At 37.2% G+C, this 19,421-nt stretch overlaps 2 protein-coding genes across 8 annotated transcripts in view; one reads left to right on the forward strand and one right to left on the reverse strand.

Moving 5' to 3' along the window:
- The first annotated feature begins 295 nt into the window (after positions 1-295).
- Positions 296-3,541, forward strand: LOC135165985 (myosin light chain kinase A-like). The gene is made up of 4 exons (XM_064127847.1): positions 296-497; positions 905-1,385; positions 1,867-2,663; positions 2,819-3,541. Exons 2-4 carry the CDS (start codon positions 935-937, stop codon positions 3,068-3,070), a joined length of 1,500 nt encoding a protein of 499 aa, XP_063983917.1. The 5' UTR covers positions 296-497; positions 905-934; the 3' UTR covers positions 3,071-3,541.
- Positions 3,542-3,629: 88 nt separating this feature from the next.
- The window catches only part of LOC135165988 (RNA binding protein fox-1 homolog 2), a 160,929-nt gene continuing 145,137 nt past the window's right edge, over positions 3,630-19,421 (reverse strand). For 4 of the 7 annotated variants that reach the window (XM_064127855.1, XM_064127856.1, XM_064127849.1 and 1 more), the window contains 6 exons: positions 15,560-15,710; positions 14,977-15,040; positions 14,760-14,786; positions 9,538-9,695; positions 8,462-8,525; positions 3,630-7,865 (listed from right to left, as the gene is read on the reverse strand). In XM_064127855.1, coding sequence (XP_063983925.1) covers positions 7,821-7,865; positions 8,462-8,525; positions 9,538-9,695; positions 14,760-14,786; positions 14,977-15,040; positions 15,560-15,710 — 509 coding nt within the window. In that variant the 3' untranslated portion in view covers positions 3,630-7,820. Of the gene's footprint in view, positions 7,866-8,461; positions 8,526-9,537; positions 9,696-14,759; positions 14,787-14,976; positions 15,041-15,559; positions 15,711-18,870; positions 19,019-19,421 lie in introns of all 7 variants that reach the window. The other 3 variants (XM_064127850.1, XM_064127853.1, XM_064127852.1) reach the window with 3 other exon arrangements.

Here is a 19,421-nt window from a genome sequence, read left to right on the forward strand (position 1 = left end):
CTATTAATCCCCTATAATTATTTATAATAGTTAATAAAGCGGTTCATTATCAAGTGGATAAAGAAGAATATGAAGGAAAATATTAATTATTTTTTATCTGTATTTTCAACCAGGTGATGAAGGGTTTTCATTGGATCTTTCCTGCCCAACCTTTTTCCAAAAAAAGTTCTCATTTTTTAATTCTCCTCAGAATCAATTAATTCCCATCGTTTGTTTGTATTTGAACATCAATGAAATTGGCGCCAAACATCTCTCCCACGTGTGGATTCCCTCTCCCCACCCCGTTCCCCGTCGCCGTCGTTACAAAGCCATGTAGCGTCCCATTCTCGCCGGTTCAAGTCGTTTTTCGTCACTTTATTCAGTTTTATGTTCCTTCTTTGTGGATTTTGTACCTGTTGTTGTTCACAGATCTTTCGTTCTTCACCAAGTGGGGCATGAGCTCATGTTAACGACCGATTAATCGAGAATTACTTTGACTTTCAAAAAGGAAAATAAAGGTGAGAGAAATTTCTTTGTGACATGGGTATGGGAGAGAGCCATTTTGAGAATTTGCAAAACCTCGCAGAAAATGTCAAGACCTTACATGTGTTTTCGTCTAAAAAATCTGCTGATATTGGGGAATATTCGTAACCCGGGGGTTTCTGTGGTCGATCGCCAAATAAAAGGAAAATGTCGAATTCATCCAATTTTTGTTTTTGTGGATTATCTCGTGATCGATGGAAAATCGATGAATTTTTCATGGAACATTTTTTTTGGAGAATTGCAAGACCTGCAAGAAAGCTTCTAACGAAAATTCGTCATTTCCCTCGGATGCAGAGATATTCCCCAAAAACCGATGATGAAATCCCCCCTGTTTGTTCCATTCCTTTGTTCTTCTCTAACATGTCACGTCTGGATTCCTCAGGTGCGCCAAAATCACAGATAATCCCTCACCATGATGGAAACCGACGATGTTGTGGTTAGCAGCACACCTGATAGCCAGACACAGACCCAAACCCAGACTCAAACACAGACGGATGACACGATAAGTCAGTCCCAACCGAGCCAGGAGCCAATCAGACCCTGGGGGAAGCTCATTCCCTCAGTGAAATGCCCAAAATTCAGTGCTTTTCGATTGTACAAAGATGTCTATCGTGCTGGGAAGCAAGAAGACCACGAAATTATCTTCAACGTTGATAATCTCAAGAAGGTGGTGGTAGAGGTTATCAGCAGACTCCACTTCACCATCGAGAAGCATTTCATCAACAGTAAGAATGAATTTGTTGTCATCTTGACCGATCACAGCAGAAATGGCACCTTCGTGAACAAGAGAAAGGTGGGAAAGGGTGGAAGAGTGGTGCTGGAGAATGGAGACCAAATAGCTCTTGGAAGGGCACAATTCACTGGTGAGATTGATATTTCTTTTATTTTCATTGTTTTTGTGATGGTTCTTCCCTTTTTCGGGATTTTCTTTTGGAATTGATGATTGAGAAACTAATTTGCATGGAAACGTCAAATTGTGATGACCAGAAAAGTTTATTAACACTGAATAGAATTTACTAACTCATTAGACTAAATCTATCCACTAGAAACTATAGCTTTAATTAGAGAACCTTTAAACATTTCGCGAGACATTCTGCAATTGATTGGAATCATCAGGGCAAAAGCCTGTGAATGAAAAAAAAATTATCGACAATTATTAAGTAATAAACAAGTAAATTGCTCCAGTCAATCGCAGAGTCATCAGGTCACTCGACCCTCTCCCAAATTAATGAACATTCCCCCTCCTCTCTTTCTATCTGACAAAATCTTGGGGAATGGTTTGTGTCTTAACAACTCTAACTCTTAACATCACTTTTTAAGCCGAAGATCCTGATTTTTATCTAGTGTTCGAGTTCGATGGCGTGGAATATTCGAATAAAAAACTCCCAATTGAACTCCGGAGTAGTTACACACTTCTGAAGAAACTAGGATCAGGTGCTGCTGGTGAGGTTCACCTGGCCTTCTCCAAGGGTTCTTTCAGTGCATTTGCGATAAAATCCATCTCCAAAGGTCGATACAACGAGGATGGTCCGAGGAATCCTCTTCATGATACGAAAAAAATTCAACGCGAAGTGGATATTCTCCAGCGGCTTCAGCATCCCTGCATAATCAAAATGGAGGACATAGTGGATACAAAATTCACAGTTTGCATTGTCTTCGAGGTGATGGAGGGTGGTGAGCTGTTCGACAGGATATCAGCGAATGGGGGACTCCCCGAGAGGGTGACCAAGTTTATGTTCTGGCAGATATGCGATGCTGTGGCTTATCTTCACAGCAAGGGCATCACTCACAGGGATCTGAAGCCTGAGAATATTCTCCTGGCGTCTGAGCACAAATATCCACTTGTCAAGGTCTCTGACTTTGGTATGTCCAAGTTCTTGGATGCTGCATCTATGCTGATGACTTACTGTGGTACTCCACTTTATGTTGCACCTGAAATATTGAAACGCAAGGGAAGAGGGGCCTACACCCCCCAGGTAGACGTCTGGAGTCTGGGGGTGATACTCTACGTTATGCTGAGTGGACTCTGTCCCTTTACTCAGAATGATCCGAACATGGCGCTGGATGATCAGATCCTGAAGGGAGTTTACAGGTTTCACTCCTCGAAGTTCAATAAGGTCAGCGCGGGTGCAATCGACCTGGTGAGTCAGACATTTTGTCTTGTGAGAGCTTTTGTGGCCGCATGTGCTATTTGATGGCATTTGGAAGCGAGGGGTGAAGGGTTCTGTGGGTCGAATGGGATCTGACGGTCTTTGAGGGCGGGGAAAAAAATTAATTTTATTTCTATCTTCCTCAGATTAAATCTATGCTGACAGTTAATCCCATCAAACGCAGGACGATAAACCAAGTGCTGGATCACCCCTGGCTTCGTTCAGATCTAATTGTTTCAAATGCTGTCATTAAGCTGATGAACGAGAACTCCGTCACCCCAAATAGCGTCAACGAGAATACCCCACCCCTCAATGTACCGCCTCCGCAAACCGACAGAAACGTGGAGTATTTATTCGATGTACCTGGCTCGAAACCAAAGCGAGCGCGTCTCGCGTAGTGAATGCCAAAAGGGCACAAGTCCAAAATACCTGAACTATCGTACAAATTAAGTACTAAAAACTCTATTTTTTACTTTTCTTCTATTGTTCGTGTGTTTTACGTTTGTTTTTTTTCTGTTTACATTCATTAGTTAATTGATATTGACGAGTTTCACCCTCAATGACACCTGTGATTGTGTGTTAAGTTAGGATTATGGTGATTAAACGTTCATTGGGGGAGACAATGAGGAGAAAATATATCACTTTGTTATTGATATTATGGGAAAGTGCCAGAAAGCTTTAACAGCTTCAGACTGATGAGTAACGGTAATTAAACATGTTGAGAGTTTATTTAGTTTGTCAGGTGAATGTTACCAGATTAGATAGTATCGAGGTTTAATGATAAGTTGATAAATTTAAGAAATTTCTGACTTTGTAATTTCTTGCGTAATCTTTTGTTTAGAATAATAAATTTGATGACAATACTAGAATTGACTTTTCATTGTTGGGAATTAGTTTGATTTACTTACTTGTTTTTAATGAAGAAGGATTAACAGGTGGAATAAAATGCGAGAGACATTATTTGAAAAATATTTAATAATAAACATTGACAATATACAGAGAAAATACGCCATAAGAAGTCGCTATGGGAGTAATTAAGAACCTAATAACTGGTCCAGACTTACAAAATATCAAATCAGACAATGATAAATGTGTCGTTACAGCCTCAAAACACCTCTCGACATCATCTAATGCAATTTCACTCGGTGTTATTCATCAACTCTCACTCCTACGCTCTCCCTATAATTTTTTAATTATTAATAATTATTATTTACTCATCTCTGCCATCATTGGGTTCAATTTACACTGCGAGAAGCAAAATCAGTGGCCAGTAGCTGTGGATACTTCATTTCATTTTCGGTTTATTATCGTCAGTAAATTTATTTTTTTTTCAACGATTTCAGTGAGTCTTCCTCCCTCTAGGTTAATTAAAAATGACAATTACTCTTTAATTAACGAGTTATGCGCTCATTTCCTGCGGTTAAAATTTTATTCAGTTTTTTTTACACACACCCCAGGGCTCGGGGTATCATCCTGACAATGATTTCAATTTTTCAACCCAGTTTTCAGTTAATAATATCACTTTTCACGAAATCATCCTCGAGGAACTCATTTTTTCCTCTCATTAATCAGTGAAATTAATTTTTTTGACTTTTGTACAAATGCAATTGGGAGTCATGCATTGTGCGATTATTCATTTTTACATACAAATTATTACAATGATATTGAAGAGACTTGGTGCAGCCCCACGTACACTAGGATATGTTGTTCGAGTCAATGAATTTTTGCTGTTTTCCCTAGGGTTTTTGCCTTTTTTCACTCAAAAAAACAAAAAGACACCAAAATTGAATGAAGAATACTAGACGCGTATTTTTAATTTTTTATTTCATTATTATTGCAAATCAACAAATACCCTCAGGTCTCACTTGACCCTCATAATAATTCAATGTTCAGTAATCAATGAAAAATATTTTTCCCATTTTTGATTGAGGATCAAATAACGTCAAGGGATCAATTTGTTTAGCTTTTTTATTTCCTTTGCAGGGCCAGAGAGCGTTTTTAAGGGCTAAACTGATCGTTGAAATCGTTTGTAAAAAAACCTTGAGGGCTAAATGGCCCTCAACTAGCCTCTCATCAATTATTCGACTCGACAATTTACATTGACTTGAAATAAACTTAAAGAAAAAGCTCCTGAATTACTCAAACTGTTTCCATAGGACGTTTTTCATTATTATTATAAATAAAAAAATACGTGTTTAGTATTGTTCATTCAATTTTCATATTCAAGACTAAAAAATCTGCGAAATCCAATAAAACAACGATTAACAATTTTTTTAATGTTCCAATCGTCTGTTCTGGGTCTCATTATTAGGCCCATTCGCTCTTAATTCTCAAGTAATTTTTTGTGCAATTAACGATGAAACAAGGATTTAATTATGCTTTTCACTCAATCAATATCGAGAGTTCGGGATGACGAGGCTCTCCTCTCATTTTTTTAATTCATTTGAGCTTTACTTACTCTAGCTGCTACTCATGTAATGAAATTTCTCAATAATTTCTCGTTAATTATATCCTACCAATAGAGGTAATTAATCACGAATAGTATAAATCGTAATTACATTAATTAATATACAGGGTTCAATAGCATCTCTCCATGAAATCTCTTAACTTTTAAGGGCTGGAGGGGGGGGGGCAGGGAGAGAAAAAAAAATAAAGTGAAAGAGAGCAGAAATTGTCATGGAAAATCGTGTTTATGAGCAAGTGGGTTTCAATTAATTAATTACAAAAAAAATGAACAAAAATTGTATAGAAAAAAAGTAGAATCCATTAAAATAATTACAAAAGTATTAGTATTTAGTTTTAATGACTAATTTCATCCCCTCTGATTTATTTAAAATTAATGCGATTTGTCGAGGACTCTGCAATGGCTGTTACAGTTAATCACTAGATTGAATTTATTTATTTATTACAGACTCTAAGTGTTTTTAGTTTTTTTATTTAATTTTTGTTTCTCGTTAATTATCATCAATTAAAGAACTACAAGAAAGTGAGTATGCTGAGATATTCAGCAATTGAGTGGAATAATTCAGGGGCTTGTGAGAGGTAGTGAAATGGAGGAGAAAATTTATCAACAAATGATGATCAATAAATCGATTAAATTGTTCCACTCAATCGCAAAATCCTTCATTAGTCATTAATCGTCTCATCTCTCTCACATATCTCGATTTATTGATTTTCTTTTTATTTATTTTGTGCAATGACACTATTTGTCGTTATGTACAGAAAAATCTCACAAAAATCTCACGTTTATTATTATTTTTCAATTCATTTTGTCTTGTGGTTCCTCGTTAATCCTTTAATGATCGGATATTAAACTTTAGATCGTTAATTACTAGCCTAATCTAGCGAGGATTATATTAAAACATAACGAACGCCATCAACTAATCCCCTAACATCTTCATATTTGGCTATTTCACACGACTTTAATTATTTTTAAACGATTTGTTAATCCTCATTTCGTGCATTTTAATTACTTCAATCGCCCAAAAAATAATTCAAAAATTCATGAAAAATTGTCGAAAAAAATTCAAGCGATGCTTTCAACACCTCAGAGTCATTACTGACGCATTCAAAAAATTCATTTCATTAATTATTTCCACGTAAATATTTTCTTTTGTATCTCAAAGAACAAGAACGATTCCTTCGTGTGCGTACTGACTTCTCACTCGTGTGTGCGCAATTAATCCTCCCAGAAAATAATTGATAAGAAAATTGTCAACAGTGTTCTCACCAAGTTAATTACCTCTTAATTAACTTAACAGTAATGAAATTCTCATTAAAAAAAGAAGAGAGAAATGTCATGAATGGCCTTAACTTAGTGGTAAATAAATAAGTTAATTGTCGAATTTAACTTTTTCTTTTGCTTACAATTTTCAACTTGAGATTAATTATCCCACTTGGATTTATGAGTTGTACGTACGTTCATAAGTTGGCATGTACGTCGGTGATAATTATCGTCAGGAAATAATCTACGAGTTGTTAACGGTTTGAGATAAATTCAACTGAAGAATTTTAGAACCCCGAGACTTTATGGGGTAGGGGGAGAGTTGAGTTCAAGGGGGGAGAAAAATGATTATTCAGGGTAATTCAGGGTTTCATTGCAGGGTTAAAAGGCCTTTCGATGGGTCAATTGATCCTTAAAATCGGCTGACATTGAATTGAAATACGAAAAGAATTTTCTTGACACTTTGTGTTTTTCCTTGTGACCCTCGACCCATGGCCCTTCAAACCTCTCAACGATCATTTCACTCGAAAATCCACGTTTAACTCAATTAAGCAAAAAAATCGCTTGAATTACTCCAAACAATCATTTCCCCCTTTCTGTCCCCAGAAACCTATGACTGAAAAACGCGTTTGATTGTGTCCAGTAATTTCTCTGTGACTAGACCCTGTTTTTACCAGAATCCAATGTAAACTGAGGAAAAAAATAAATTTCAGGTATTGTCATGAATAGTTCCCCAACTGTTGGCAATGAAATTCGATTAATCAAACCGACATTCTAACCATTTTCGCAATCAGTTGAGGATTTATCATGACCTGAAATTTAAAATCTAAAATGTTCTATTTCACTTCAACGTTTTAATGTTAACGGTTTTGGTTCGTAGAACGACCTACACACATATTTGGCATAGAAATCTATCCAACGCACGTATTTCTAAGTCGTACTCTAGCTACCTAATTTATTTTAATTATTTTAATTTCTGAAAATTGATTTATTCTTTCTCATCATTTTTAATTTCTCTTCTAGGTTTATCAGATCTTTTTTCTTGCTTCGAGATGATTGTTTCTCTGATAATTATGATGATGTTGAGTAAATCAATTTTCGTATTATTGTGGAGAAATAATTTTTAACGATTAAAAAGCGAATATTCCAGTGATACTCGATATACAACTATATTACAATTTGGCGAATGATCCCAATGTGAGGGTGGAGGCTTATTTGGGCTCTTCAGGAGTTTGTGCGAATCTACAGAGTCCCAGGAACATGATGAGACCCTCGGTGAAATGTTTTTCAGGGCTTTGAGGTCTTCGGTGGGACGAGGGGTTGGAGGGGGTCCTCTTAGGGCGCCCATCAGTTCGAGGGAATGAAATGATGAGATTTTTTTTTTAATGGGGAGTCTCTGGTCGTGATCTGCCTGATTTTGAGGTTTAGTAGGGGGTGAACCTGTTGTAGCCACCTCTGTACACCGTCGCCTGGGGGAGCAGATTAAAAGAGAATTAATTATGGATTGGGTATAAAAAATTCATTGATATTAATCTGAGGCATTTAGAGATATTTGTTTGTAAATACGGTGATGTCGGGGTGATTTGGGAGGGTCTGAACAAAATGGAGAATTTTTAACTTTCAATATCTTGGGATCCAACGACGCGATTTGGATTCGTCTGATCTTGTTTTAAAGGGGATGAAAGTCTCTTTAAAATGACGCCAAATTTGTGAGATTTCACTCTACCGATCCTGAGATATCGATTATTGAAAATCCCTTTTAGATCTGGCTTATTATTTCATTGTTTTATTTGAGAAGGATTTTGGAAAATATTTTGGAATCTGGCAGAGTTGACAAAATTTTCGATAAATTCTTTTTTAGAGAGAATTTCATAATCTATAAGAAAGGTCCTGATGAAAATTTCGTTATAGCCTGTAGATCCAGAGATATTGAGGAAAAAACGAATTGGAAAATTCAATTCCCTTAAAATTAATTTTAAAAAATTACTACTTTACAAATTCGAGTTTTCTTTTTCAAAAAAAATTGAAAATATAATTCACTGCAAATTCCAGGTCAATTACTTACCCCATAATTTGTCATCGGTCCAATGCTGTGTCCCAGGTAAGGGTCGGCGTATTCTCGTCCATATCTGAAGAAAAATTGACAAAAAAATTAGCAAAAGAAAAAAAATCACTGAAAACTTTTCATTTTTCAGTGGATAATTTTATTTGTTTTTTCGAGGAACATTTTGAAGAATGAATTTTGAGGATAGGTGACGGGTAAATACAAACACAGGTATTCAGGGTTCAGATGCGGGAGAATCAGAATCGTCATTTTTACGGCTACGAATGGCGCGACCACGGGCTTTCTTCCTGAAAAAATGGATTAACCGAACAAAAAAATGATAAATATTGTATTTCATTTATCAACGATGAACGATTGCATCTGCATTTCCTACGGAGAACGATATTTCATCTTCGACACGTTATAAAATTTTCTATAAGCTATTGCATACCAATTTCTATAGATTTTACCCAATGTTCTATAGCTGCAGCTGTAGAATACTTTGTAAATTTTTCTATAATCATCTATTGCAAGACATGAAATCTGTTATCAAAATTTCGATAGAGTCACCCATCCCTCGATAGGACATACTTCAGGATTTTCTATAGACTGTGGCATATAAATTTTGTAAAATATCTTATAGAAAATATATAGATTTCTATATTAATTATATAGCAATTTATGCTGCTATGCGCATAGGATGCCCTATCTATTTTTATAGACGTCTTCAGCAAAATGGATCGCCTATAGACTGTCTATAGAAAACACTATAGACAATTCTATATCCATTGAATTACCCCCCCCCCCTCGCTTTATTAAGCCTCGAAAGATCTTCTTTACAGAGTTTTTATAGACGAAATCCTATAGAATTTTCTATACCCTACATTCTATAGCCCTTTTCCCTGATGACATTTGTACCTAGTTTTGATGTGGGTTGTTCAGAGCTTCATCTGTCTTATTCCAAACAAAATACGAAAAAAAATGTCTATAGAAAATGAATTCCATAGCTAACATCTCCACGCAAAAAGGTTTTTCCCCGAATTTCAATGATTCGGAATATTAAAAGGATGAGAAACATGATTAGATGCGATAATTACCCAGTGACTGCAGCATATCCGGCGACTGGTTGTGCTGCACCGTAAGCCGCTCTTGCGGCAACTGCTGTGTATGTGGCAGCTGCGGCATACGTCGCCTGTTGTGCCGTTGACAGGGGTGTCTTCAGTAGTGGTGAAGCTGCGGCTGCTGCTGCTGCCGCCTGTAACAATCATACAAGCACATGCAAGCTCTCAAGCAAGGCTCGGAATACCAAAAATCTAATGTCGCGGGAGGGAGTCAGACGTTATGTAAATTCATCGAAGGAGTTTCATCGATTCAATGATTTTTTTATTGAAATGTTGAAGGGGGAAGATGTGCACGAGTTTGTCTGGTATCCGTGGGGCGACTTCTGGGCAGAGAATTTTTTTTCAGTTTTTTTTGAGAATTTTTCAATCAAGTTTCTGGGAAATTCAATGAATAAAATTGTTTAAATTTTTAAAATTTTGTTTCATCAGGAAAATTTTCAATTAGTAAATGAAATTCTTACTTTATTCATTTTTTTTTCCGATTAATTAATTGACTCTTTTATTCAATTAATTGGTAATTTTGTTAGTTAATTAATTGAGCTCTTATTTAATTGGGTGATTTCTCCTATTTAAAGAGCTTTTATTTGAAAAATTACACATTTCACGGAAGAAAAATCCTCTGGGAGTTACTAATAGCCGTGTGAACGTGAAAGATGCGATAATAACGTGGTGAAGGTGCTGTTAAATAATTTGTTGTGAGACAATGACGAATTTAAACCTTGATATCGAATTATTATAAAAATCATGCTCAAGTTAAACAAAAGGTGATGGATTATCGTGCGAATGATTTTTTTGTCTACACGGAGGGAAATATTTTGGAAAAATGACGGAATGTTCAGAAAAAAAACCGTAAAATTTCCTACGATCGAACATTGCTCTAAAATGACAAATATCTCACTCCATGTAATTACTAATCACTACGGAATTACACGATTTCAACACCAACTGTTGATACCCCTCGGGATATTTACAATCGGAAGAAGGTGTTTCAGGTAAAATTGAACGTCGGGAAAAAAAATGAAGCCAAATAAATAAATCCAATGCTAAATATGAAATGTTTCCGCCACAAAAAAATTGTAGATCCATAGATTAATCTGAAAATCTACATGTAGATTTTAAATACAGATTGAAGCATGAAGAATCTATATTTTGACTAGACAACCAGATTAGCAGATTAGCAGATTTTTCCGCTAGATCTGCACCTCAAAAAATCTACCGGCAGATTATCCCGATAGATGTTGTACAAATCTACCAGTAATCGCATCTGTCAATTGATTCAACATTCGCAATGCATAATCTACAATCAGTTTGCAAATAGATTCAGTTATAAAAAATCTACCTGTCGACTAGTCAACCAGATTTACCCCTTCAGTCATACCGATAGATTTCTCCGATAAATCTGCGTCTAGCATAATCTACCTGCAGATTATACCGATAAATTTTGAACAAATCTATCACAAATCCCTTCTGCCAATTGAGTTAACATTCCCAACGGATAATCTACAATTAGTTTGTGGATAGATTCAGCTATAAAAAAATCTACCTGCAGATTGTCCCGATAGATTTTGTACAAACCTACCAGGCATCTCTTCTCTCAAATGATTAAACACTCAAACGGTTAATCTACAAGTAGTTTGTGGACAGATTTAATTATAAGAAATCTACACGTAGACTAGGGCATTCACAATGAAACGGGGGATTTGGGGTAAAATGGGACGTCGTAGGGAAAAATGAAGCTAAACAAATAAATCAAATTCTATTTTCCCGGGGAGTCGACCCCGATAGATCGTAAAAATGGGTTGTTTACAGCCCCTAAATGTCTGGCTGATAACTCTGAGCGAAACGCAATCGTTTGCGGAAAAATCGAAGCAAAAACTCTCGACGAGAAAAAAAAACAAACCGACGTGAGGGGGCCTGGAGACTGGGGAATCGTGGGGCGCCGGAAAGTTTTTCCCGACGCCTCGAAACTTTGTTCTATTCTGTTCTGTTATTTGAATCGCAGTTTGACAATAAAACGGAGGAGCCGAAGGAATGAATAAAAAACAAAATTCCACCAACTTCTGCTTGGACAGAGATTTTCCTCAAAGACTGAAAGAATTCGGAATTTTTTTTCCTCCTCAAGAAGTTCAAAGCTGTCTGTATCGACTACGGAATAATATCTCAAATGTACCTGAAGACTCCGGCGACTTCTCAATAGACAAGAAAAGGACTGGCGAATCTCTCCGAATTTTTGCCTTTTTTTTTATGGATGAGAATCTCTTGCTGGGAGAATTGGAACGAAAATATTCCCTTTAGAGGACTCAATTTCCCAGGGCTTTACGTGAGTTGGGGTTGTGACCTTGTTTTTCTACTTTTTTTTTTCTCTATTCGACCTCAGGCAATTTATCTTACCTTGACTGTATCGTTTAACCTCGCGGTAAGAGACTCACGCTGAGGGTAGAATAGCGAATCTACCGGGAGCAAATTTTTTATTAGAAAATCTACGATTTTTCACGTGTCGATTCTGCCGGTGGACAGTTTAATAAATTGATAATTAGGTAGATTTTTACCATCAGTTGGTGAAGACTCTACCCATAATTGGAGACTTGGTTGATGCTAGATTCAAGTCTCGATTGTTACTGATAGATGTGGATCTAACAATTGTGTGTGTAGAATATATTCTACCAGTTGCGGTAGATTTACATCTACCAATTGTGACAGATTTAAATGGATCATTCACGATAGATGTAAATTTGATAATCGATATACATTTAAATCTACTAATTAATAATTATGATATATTCAAATCTACCAGGTGTAGAATTGAATCTGCCATTCGAGATAGAGTTACATCTACCAACTGCGGTAGATTTGAATCAATCATTAAATGTAGACCTCTCGATTTATCTAAATTCAAATCAATCAATTATCAAATCTATCAGTTGCTATTGATAGATTTAATCTACCAATGACTGCAAATATAAATCTACCGCCCCTGTCATCAATAAACCCATCACTCATTGCAACTCAATCTCGACCAATCATGTCACAGTTTAATCTACCAATCGTGATAGATTTTAATCTACCAATCGCCGTAAATTTCCCCCACAAACGTTTTATCGAATATCTCCGGAACTACTACACGAAAATGAACGATTTTTTTTTTCATTTCCAAGGAAATCTTCCAACTCACAGACTCTACCACACAAAGCTTCCAACTTTACCTCTCGCACGAGTCCATACGATAATAAAAAATGTTTTTTGATCTACCAATTCGTGATAACGTGTCCCAAAAACATCTGCAACTAGTGGATATTGTCAATCATGCGAATTAAAAATACTGTGATATTTACACATCATTATATCTACAAATTCTGTCAGGCAAAGAGGAATATATAAATGCAAAGGGATTTGGGGGAGGGAAAGGGATGGAAATACCGTTCGGATATAAACGCAAAGTGGACACACGTGTGTTTCAGTTTGTTCTGTGTCACAGGATGACGAACCGTGGGAAGGGGGGAGGGGGGGGGGGAGGGGATGAAAGGTATTCTGTGCCTCTTGTATACACAACTCAATTTAAACAGTTCAAACCAACTCAAAGGTGGTGAGGAGGGGTGAGAGGGAGCGGGTGGAAAAGTGGCGTCAAAGGGTAATGGGGGTTTGTTTTCGAAAATTGAGATTTTTTTTTATTTCGATTTTTTTTTTTCGTTTATTTTCCCCTCTATTCTATTCTGCTTGACTCGGGGGGAATGGGAGATCCAGAAACTCATTAAATTTTGCAACAGGGAGCATTATGTAAAACGTAAACAAGGGGTTTTCGAGTGTAGATGGATTGAGGCTCGTAAAAACCAGTGGGGAATGGCTGCTCTGGACGCTAGAGACTCTAGTTTATGGATATAAAACCGGTGATCTTGATGAGATCACGGTTTTCAGGGTTTCAGTGTGAATGGGGGGAAGGGAAATCGAGGCGATAAGAGGTTGAATGATACTATTGTTCAACTTTCAACATTTTAGAGAGAAAATACAATGGAAAGACGGTTTTTGGGTTCTATCTGTGGATCTAAGGTAGATAGCGAAATTTTTGTCATGACCTTTTTTGCAGGTCTGGGTGAGCTCTAGAGAAAAGGTCGTGAGAAAATTTTTGCTATCTCTCCCCGATTTCGAGATATTTACCGGAAACCGATGTTAAGTTGCGGCCGAAATGACTTCAACAGTTTGAATTATATTCAATCGGGAATATCTCGAGATCTGTAGAGTGAAATTAAAAAATTTTGACGTCTTTTTGAAGGCGTTTGTTTGTCCTTGAAAATGAGATCAGACTCGTCGAAATCGCATCGTTGAGTCAAGAGATATTCACGATTGAAACCTCCCAAGTTTGCCTTGATTTCTTCACCGTCGCCCAAAAACTGATTTCGCAAAATTGAAAATTCTCTAGAGAAAAATTAATCGACATTGATGGACATTGATCGATTGTTCCGACAACTCATCACAACTCTAACACAAAATCTCATCTATCTGGGCCTCTCTAGGACGAACAGACTGATGCTAGATTAAAGAGACAGAACAAGGGTGTTGAAAAACAAAATGAAAAAAAATTTTTGTGATAGCAGTAGAAAAAGGGTTAACGGTCAGACCGTTATTCCTACCTCCAGTGCGGGTGTTTTTGCCTGAAACACAAACGGCAATCCTGAAAGAAAAGTTCTCGAAAACCCATTCACCTTTTAATCGCTATTTCCCCCCACCCTCGACGGCTCAAATTTTTTCCTTTCAACGTTTTTTTCCCTCTCACATTTCTTTTTTACTCCCGAAAATAAAACGGTAATGAGGGGAGGATTTTGCATTGAAAATCGTGCAATTTCGTGAGTTTTATAGTAAATCAGTACCGATGGTGTACCTGGGATGCTATTAATCATGGGGATGATGTTTTTTTATGATTAAAATAAATATGCACTTGTGATTTCAATGGCCAAGGGCAGTTCGATAATTAAGCAACCGAAAAGTGCAGCAGAAATATTTTTTTTCCTTCATTTCTGTTGGGAAAAATATTGTGAGGGCCTCAAAGGCGAGACGAGTGAAGGGTGAATCGACGAAATATATTTAATCTCTCGATTCCATTCAATTCAACTGAACTATTAGTCGATTATGAATTTTGAAAACTAGTCACTCAATTATCGAACTGAAATTTTTTTCTTAAATTGTGAAAAATGAAGAAAACCAACGTCGGCTGTTGCTTGCGGCCATTCCAGCTGTCCCGTAATGATTTTTCATGAGTAATTATCATCTCTCTCATTCAATACGTATTTTTTCATTAATTGATTCAACGCAATTTCAACTGAATTTCGTATTTTCATTTCTGGAGTTTAAAATGAAAGAGAAAATAATTTTTTGCATTTCGTTTTGAACTCCAGAGGCTTGGACAGAGGAATTTAGTCTTACCTGGAGCCTGTAGTTAGGGTCCTGCGTCGCTGCATGTGCGGCTAAGAATGGATCATAGTAGACACTGCGAAAAAATTAAAAAAAATCATTAAAAATCGATAATCCATCATGTTTAGTTCTTCTCCAAATTCTCTTGCGATCATTTTGTGGAATATCTCCGAATCCAAAGGACATACGCCCATTTTCGACAAGACATCTTTTATAGAGAATTTCAAATCCTAAAAAAAATATCTCATCACAAATTTCGCTATCTCCCTCTGAATTCGAGATATTCCAAAAAATCGAACAGTAGAATTCCTCCAAATTGACATTTTCCTTCGAATTTCCACTTCCCCTCGCGCTCAATTAAATATCAATTGTTTCTCCCTCAACGACCCCTCAAAAAAATTGACATATTAGTTCTCCTGTGGTTAATAACATCACCCAACGTGTGACAATTAGTACAGTGCAATAATAATTATTCCCACAAGACACTAAAACGTGCAAATATCAAGATATTAAAGTCGTTCACAGTAAAAAATGTTTAAATAAAAATTAGGTAAAAAAAACGAAAAAAGTGTTTTCGAAGAATTAATGAACTTACGCAGGTGCAAAGGGATGAAGGGCAGTTGCGGCTGCCGCTAGTGGGCCAGGGTTACGGACAAGCGCTAAAGCAGCAGCACCAGTTGGAAATGTTGCCCTTGTGGTAGCACCAACTCTTCCACGTTGAATTGCAACGCCACGTAGTGCAGCGGCTGTAACATCATGCCAAAAAAAAATGGCCTACCTTTGTAAACATATTCACCATCACCAGGAGATAATAAATAATAATTAACCGTTGGTTGGCTGGCAGTTGGCAGTGGCAGCAGCAGCAGTAGCAGTGGCCCATCACTGTAATTGTCTTGTGGGTGAGAGGTACGAAAAAATGGGGAAAAAAAAATTTTCTGAAATTATTTCCACTGGATAAAACCTCCCCAAGGACTGGGGGTTCCAGGCCTTAATCTTCCTTCGTGAATTTAATCCTCCAGATGTAGAGAAAGCGTCAAAAAGTTGGAGGACAACTCCGAGAGGGAGAGAAACCATCCAACAGTCACGAATAGTTTCTTCAACTTTCAAAGACGATTTTCGAATGGTTTGAGACACAAAGTGCCTCACCAAGTTTCAAGTACAACGACACTGGATACGAATTAGGTGGACAAGAGACTACGAGAAACTCGTGAGAACGTGATGTCGGGTACTGAGAGTACAAGTAAAAGTCGATTAAGTGTTTTTAGTCGGTGGATGCTGGGGTGTTTAGACGTGCTAATGACTCCAGACGTGTGTACGAGTACAATAATAAGTCCAGTTTATGGCAGATTTACTGGTAAATCTGCGGGAGGTTCGCTGGTATTTGTGGATAAGATGAGTAGATCGGTAGATTTTTGGGGAAAAATCCAGTGACAGAGACTTTTATCTTTAATTTTTTTGGGACTAAAAACAATTAAGGAGCTGTGAATTAATCTGAAAATTTACAGGTAGATTTGAGGTAGATTCAAGTACAAAAATCTACATGTAGATTAATCGGGCCTTAATTTTTTCGCTACCAAATAAACCAAGGATTTACGGATTAATCTGAAAATCTACAGATAGATTTGAAGTTGACTCAATTATCAAAAACCCACATGTAGATTGATCGAGTAGATTTACCCCAGCAGATAGAATGACAGATTTTACCAATAAATTGGGGACTAAAAATTATACTTGTAGATTATCCCAACAGATGTACCAGAAATCCATCGGAAATTGTATCTGTCAATTCATTTAACGAGTAATCTACAAGCAATTTCCCGAAAAATTTAATTCTGAACAAATTATTGTTAGATTTCTGTGATAGATTTATGTCTGAAAAATTCTACAGCCAGATACCGGACAGATTTAATTACAAAAAATCAACAGATAGATCCTCCCGACAGATCTACTCTGAAACATACAGCTAGATTTTTCCAGAAGATTAGCATTTAATTCTGCATGTGGATTTCATTGACAGATGATTTGAAAATCTACCGCTAATCACATCTATCGATAGATTCAACATCTGATTGTTGTACCTTTCCTTCAACTACTTGAATTTTTTATCAAGACCCGGGGCCGTCGACGTCGAGGGGTGTAAACAACGGGGAGAGGCCCTCGATTCTCGCTCAACGACCAATCAAGGGCCCCTTCGAATCCAACTACATCAGGCCCATCAAGGCCGGCCCATTCCGGGCCAAATATCCACCCAAGAAGCGAAAAAAAATTCTCAACTTCAGGGAGAAATCGGATTCCTCTGGTGACTCAATCGTGACAGTTTTGAACGGAAAGAAATCGAAGAGCTCTAGGGATTCCAGCAGGAGACACCTGCCCTCTAGGGACCCAGGTGATTGCTATATTGAGGTCAGTTTCGAGAACTGTGGGCTAAGGTTCACCCGCGAGGGAGAGAATCAGAGCTGCTGGGAGGCATGGAGATGCATCAAGAGGACCAGATGCTGGAAAATTTTCGTTTGTTCGATTTTTCTAATTATTTTTCCTACGTTGATTATTATTACTGTTCTGTTCTTCCGGGAGATGTGAAGAATATTGTCGTAGTCAACCCCTGGATGACGGCGGACAGTTCCGGGGAATTTTTTCGCGTTACAGAGGGAAAAGTAGTGAGTGAGGATCGACAATTGCCGATGTCTCGTTCACAGAATCTTGATCTTTTTAATTTCGGATGGGTTTCGAGGCGAAACAGGGATTTTCTTGCCTACCTTGACTCCAGAGGCTCTTCCTTGATGTACAATAGAACAATCATATCGATAAGTGATGAATATAAGCTTTTTAATGACGCAAAAAATGGTAAATTAGTGGTTTTTTGGTGTAATAAAATTATTTCGTCCAAATGGGACAGAACATATTTTCAATGCATTATTCAACAACAGGCTGGCATTCAAAATGGTGGCAAGTGATCTAACGATATGATCTGGGGTAATTGTCAGACTGGTGAACGTCATGCTACTGTCCTAAAGCCAAGATTAAAAAATCATCAGATAATTCAGTAACGAAGTGGTAAATTATGATAAGTTGACTCATCTCACAGCGGTTTTTTAACGATATCTCCGAATCTAAGGGAGATAGCGGATTTTTTGTAGATACATTTGTTGTAGAACTCAAATTGCTCCACAAAAAAGGTTATAACGAAAGTTTTTGTATCTCCATTGGATTCTGAGATATTCATCGAATACTGGTCAATAGTCAAAAAATGACTTATCTCGTTTTACCACTTCGCCACTGAATTGAGACAATATATAATGTAACACCGAGGCGTGCTTGTGTGAGATTTTTTGTTTATCTTGGGTGATTTCTATTGATGCAGGGCAAACTCAGTGCGGGACACACGTTATCAACACGCTAAACATGAAGAGAGTGTTAGAAGACAATTCTGACAGATGAAAATATCTAAAATGTCAATTTTTTTGTTGAAAAAAAAATGATAAAAAAAAATCGAGGTCAACCAATTGGTAAGCTCGACGCCCAATAATTAATTAGAAGAGTATAATTAATTATTCGGGACCTTTGTTGTACAGAAGAGCAATTTTTAATTTCGAATATCGAGAATTATTGACGAAATTGATTTTTTTCAAGCGGAAAAGAACTGTTGGAATTTTTCTGCATTGTTGAATGTCATGTATCTCGCCATCGAGCGGTTCTACGTGAAAATGTCATAAAATATTTTCTCTCGGAAATTCAATTTTCCATAAAAAATGTTATACAACATTTTTACCTAGAACCCCTGGTTCACGAGATAAAGTCACAATAACAAAAAAAAAATTCCGGGTGCAGGAGTTGTTAAAAATTTTTCATTGTGGATTCGAATATTTTCAAGACAATTTCAGTGATTTTTATAAGATAGTGGGGTACCTCCGTCTCGTCGCTGCCCTTGGGGCGAGGACGAGGGGTGCGGCCTGAGGGGATGGCGTCACTGCGGCTGCTGCTACAGCGGCTGCTGCCGCTGCCGATGGTGTTGCCGCCCCCAGCCAACTCCAGGGCATTGCTGGTAACCTGTATCCTGTCAAGAACCGTTAATTCTTCCCTCAACCCTTCGACTAAAACCCAAAATAAATCATTCCTCAAATCAAATTTCAACTGGTGGTTAGTGGCGATCGAAAATGGCTGAAAGAAGATAAGAATTATATTAAAAAAGTTTCCCGAGTTGGGGAAAAAAAGTTTAATCTACCCGAATCTACCCAAAAATCTACTGTTGACAATTCTATTAAAGAATTACTTGACGACATGGACAAATCTACTGACAGGGGTGACAATCATCTCTACCAAATTAGCTGATAGATTTACTCTGTCAGAAATTATTGGCACATTAACCGGTAGATTTAATCTGCCACTAATGGTGGTAGATTTAATCGACCAGTAATTATTCGTAAATTAATCGCCAGATTCAATCTATCATCAGCTAT

The sequence above is a fragment of the Diachasmimorpha longicaudata genome, chromosome 9 (assembly GCF_034640455.1).
Source record: "Diachasmimorpha longicaudata isolate KC_UGA_2023 chromosome 9, iyDiaLong2, whole genome shotgun sequence".
Lineage (NCBI taxonomy): Eukaryota > Metazoa > Arthropoda > Insecta > Hymenoptera > Braconidae > Diachasmimorpha > Diachasmimorpha longicaudata.

What these genes read in the sequence shown, in the direction of transcription:
- LOC135165985 (XM_064127847.1), top strand. Translation starts at nt 935, where the DNA reads ATGATGGAAACCGACGATGTTGTGGTTAGCAGCACACCTGATAGCCAG. An exon ending in TGGAAGGGCACAATTCACTG is followed by an intron (nt 1,386 to 1,866) that starts GTGAGATTGATA and finishes ATTTTTATCTAG; the next exon opens with TGTTCGAGTTCGATGGCGTG. An exon ending in GCGCGGGTGCAATCGACCTG is followed by an intron (nt 2,664 to 2,818) that starts GTGAGTCAGACA and finishes TATCTTCCTCAG; the next exon opens with ATTAAATCTATGCTGACAGT.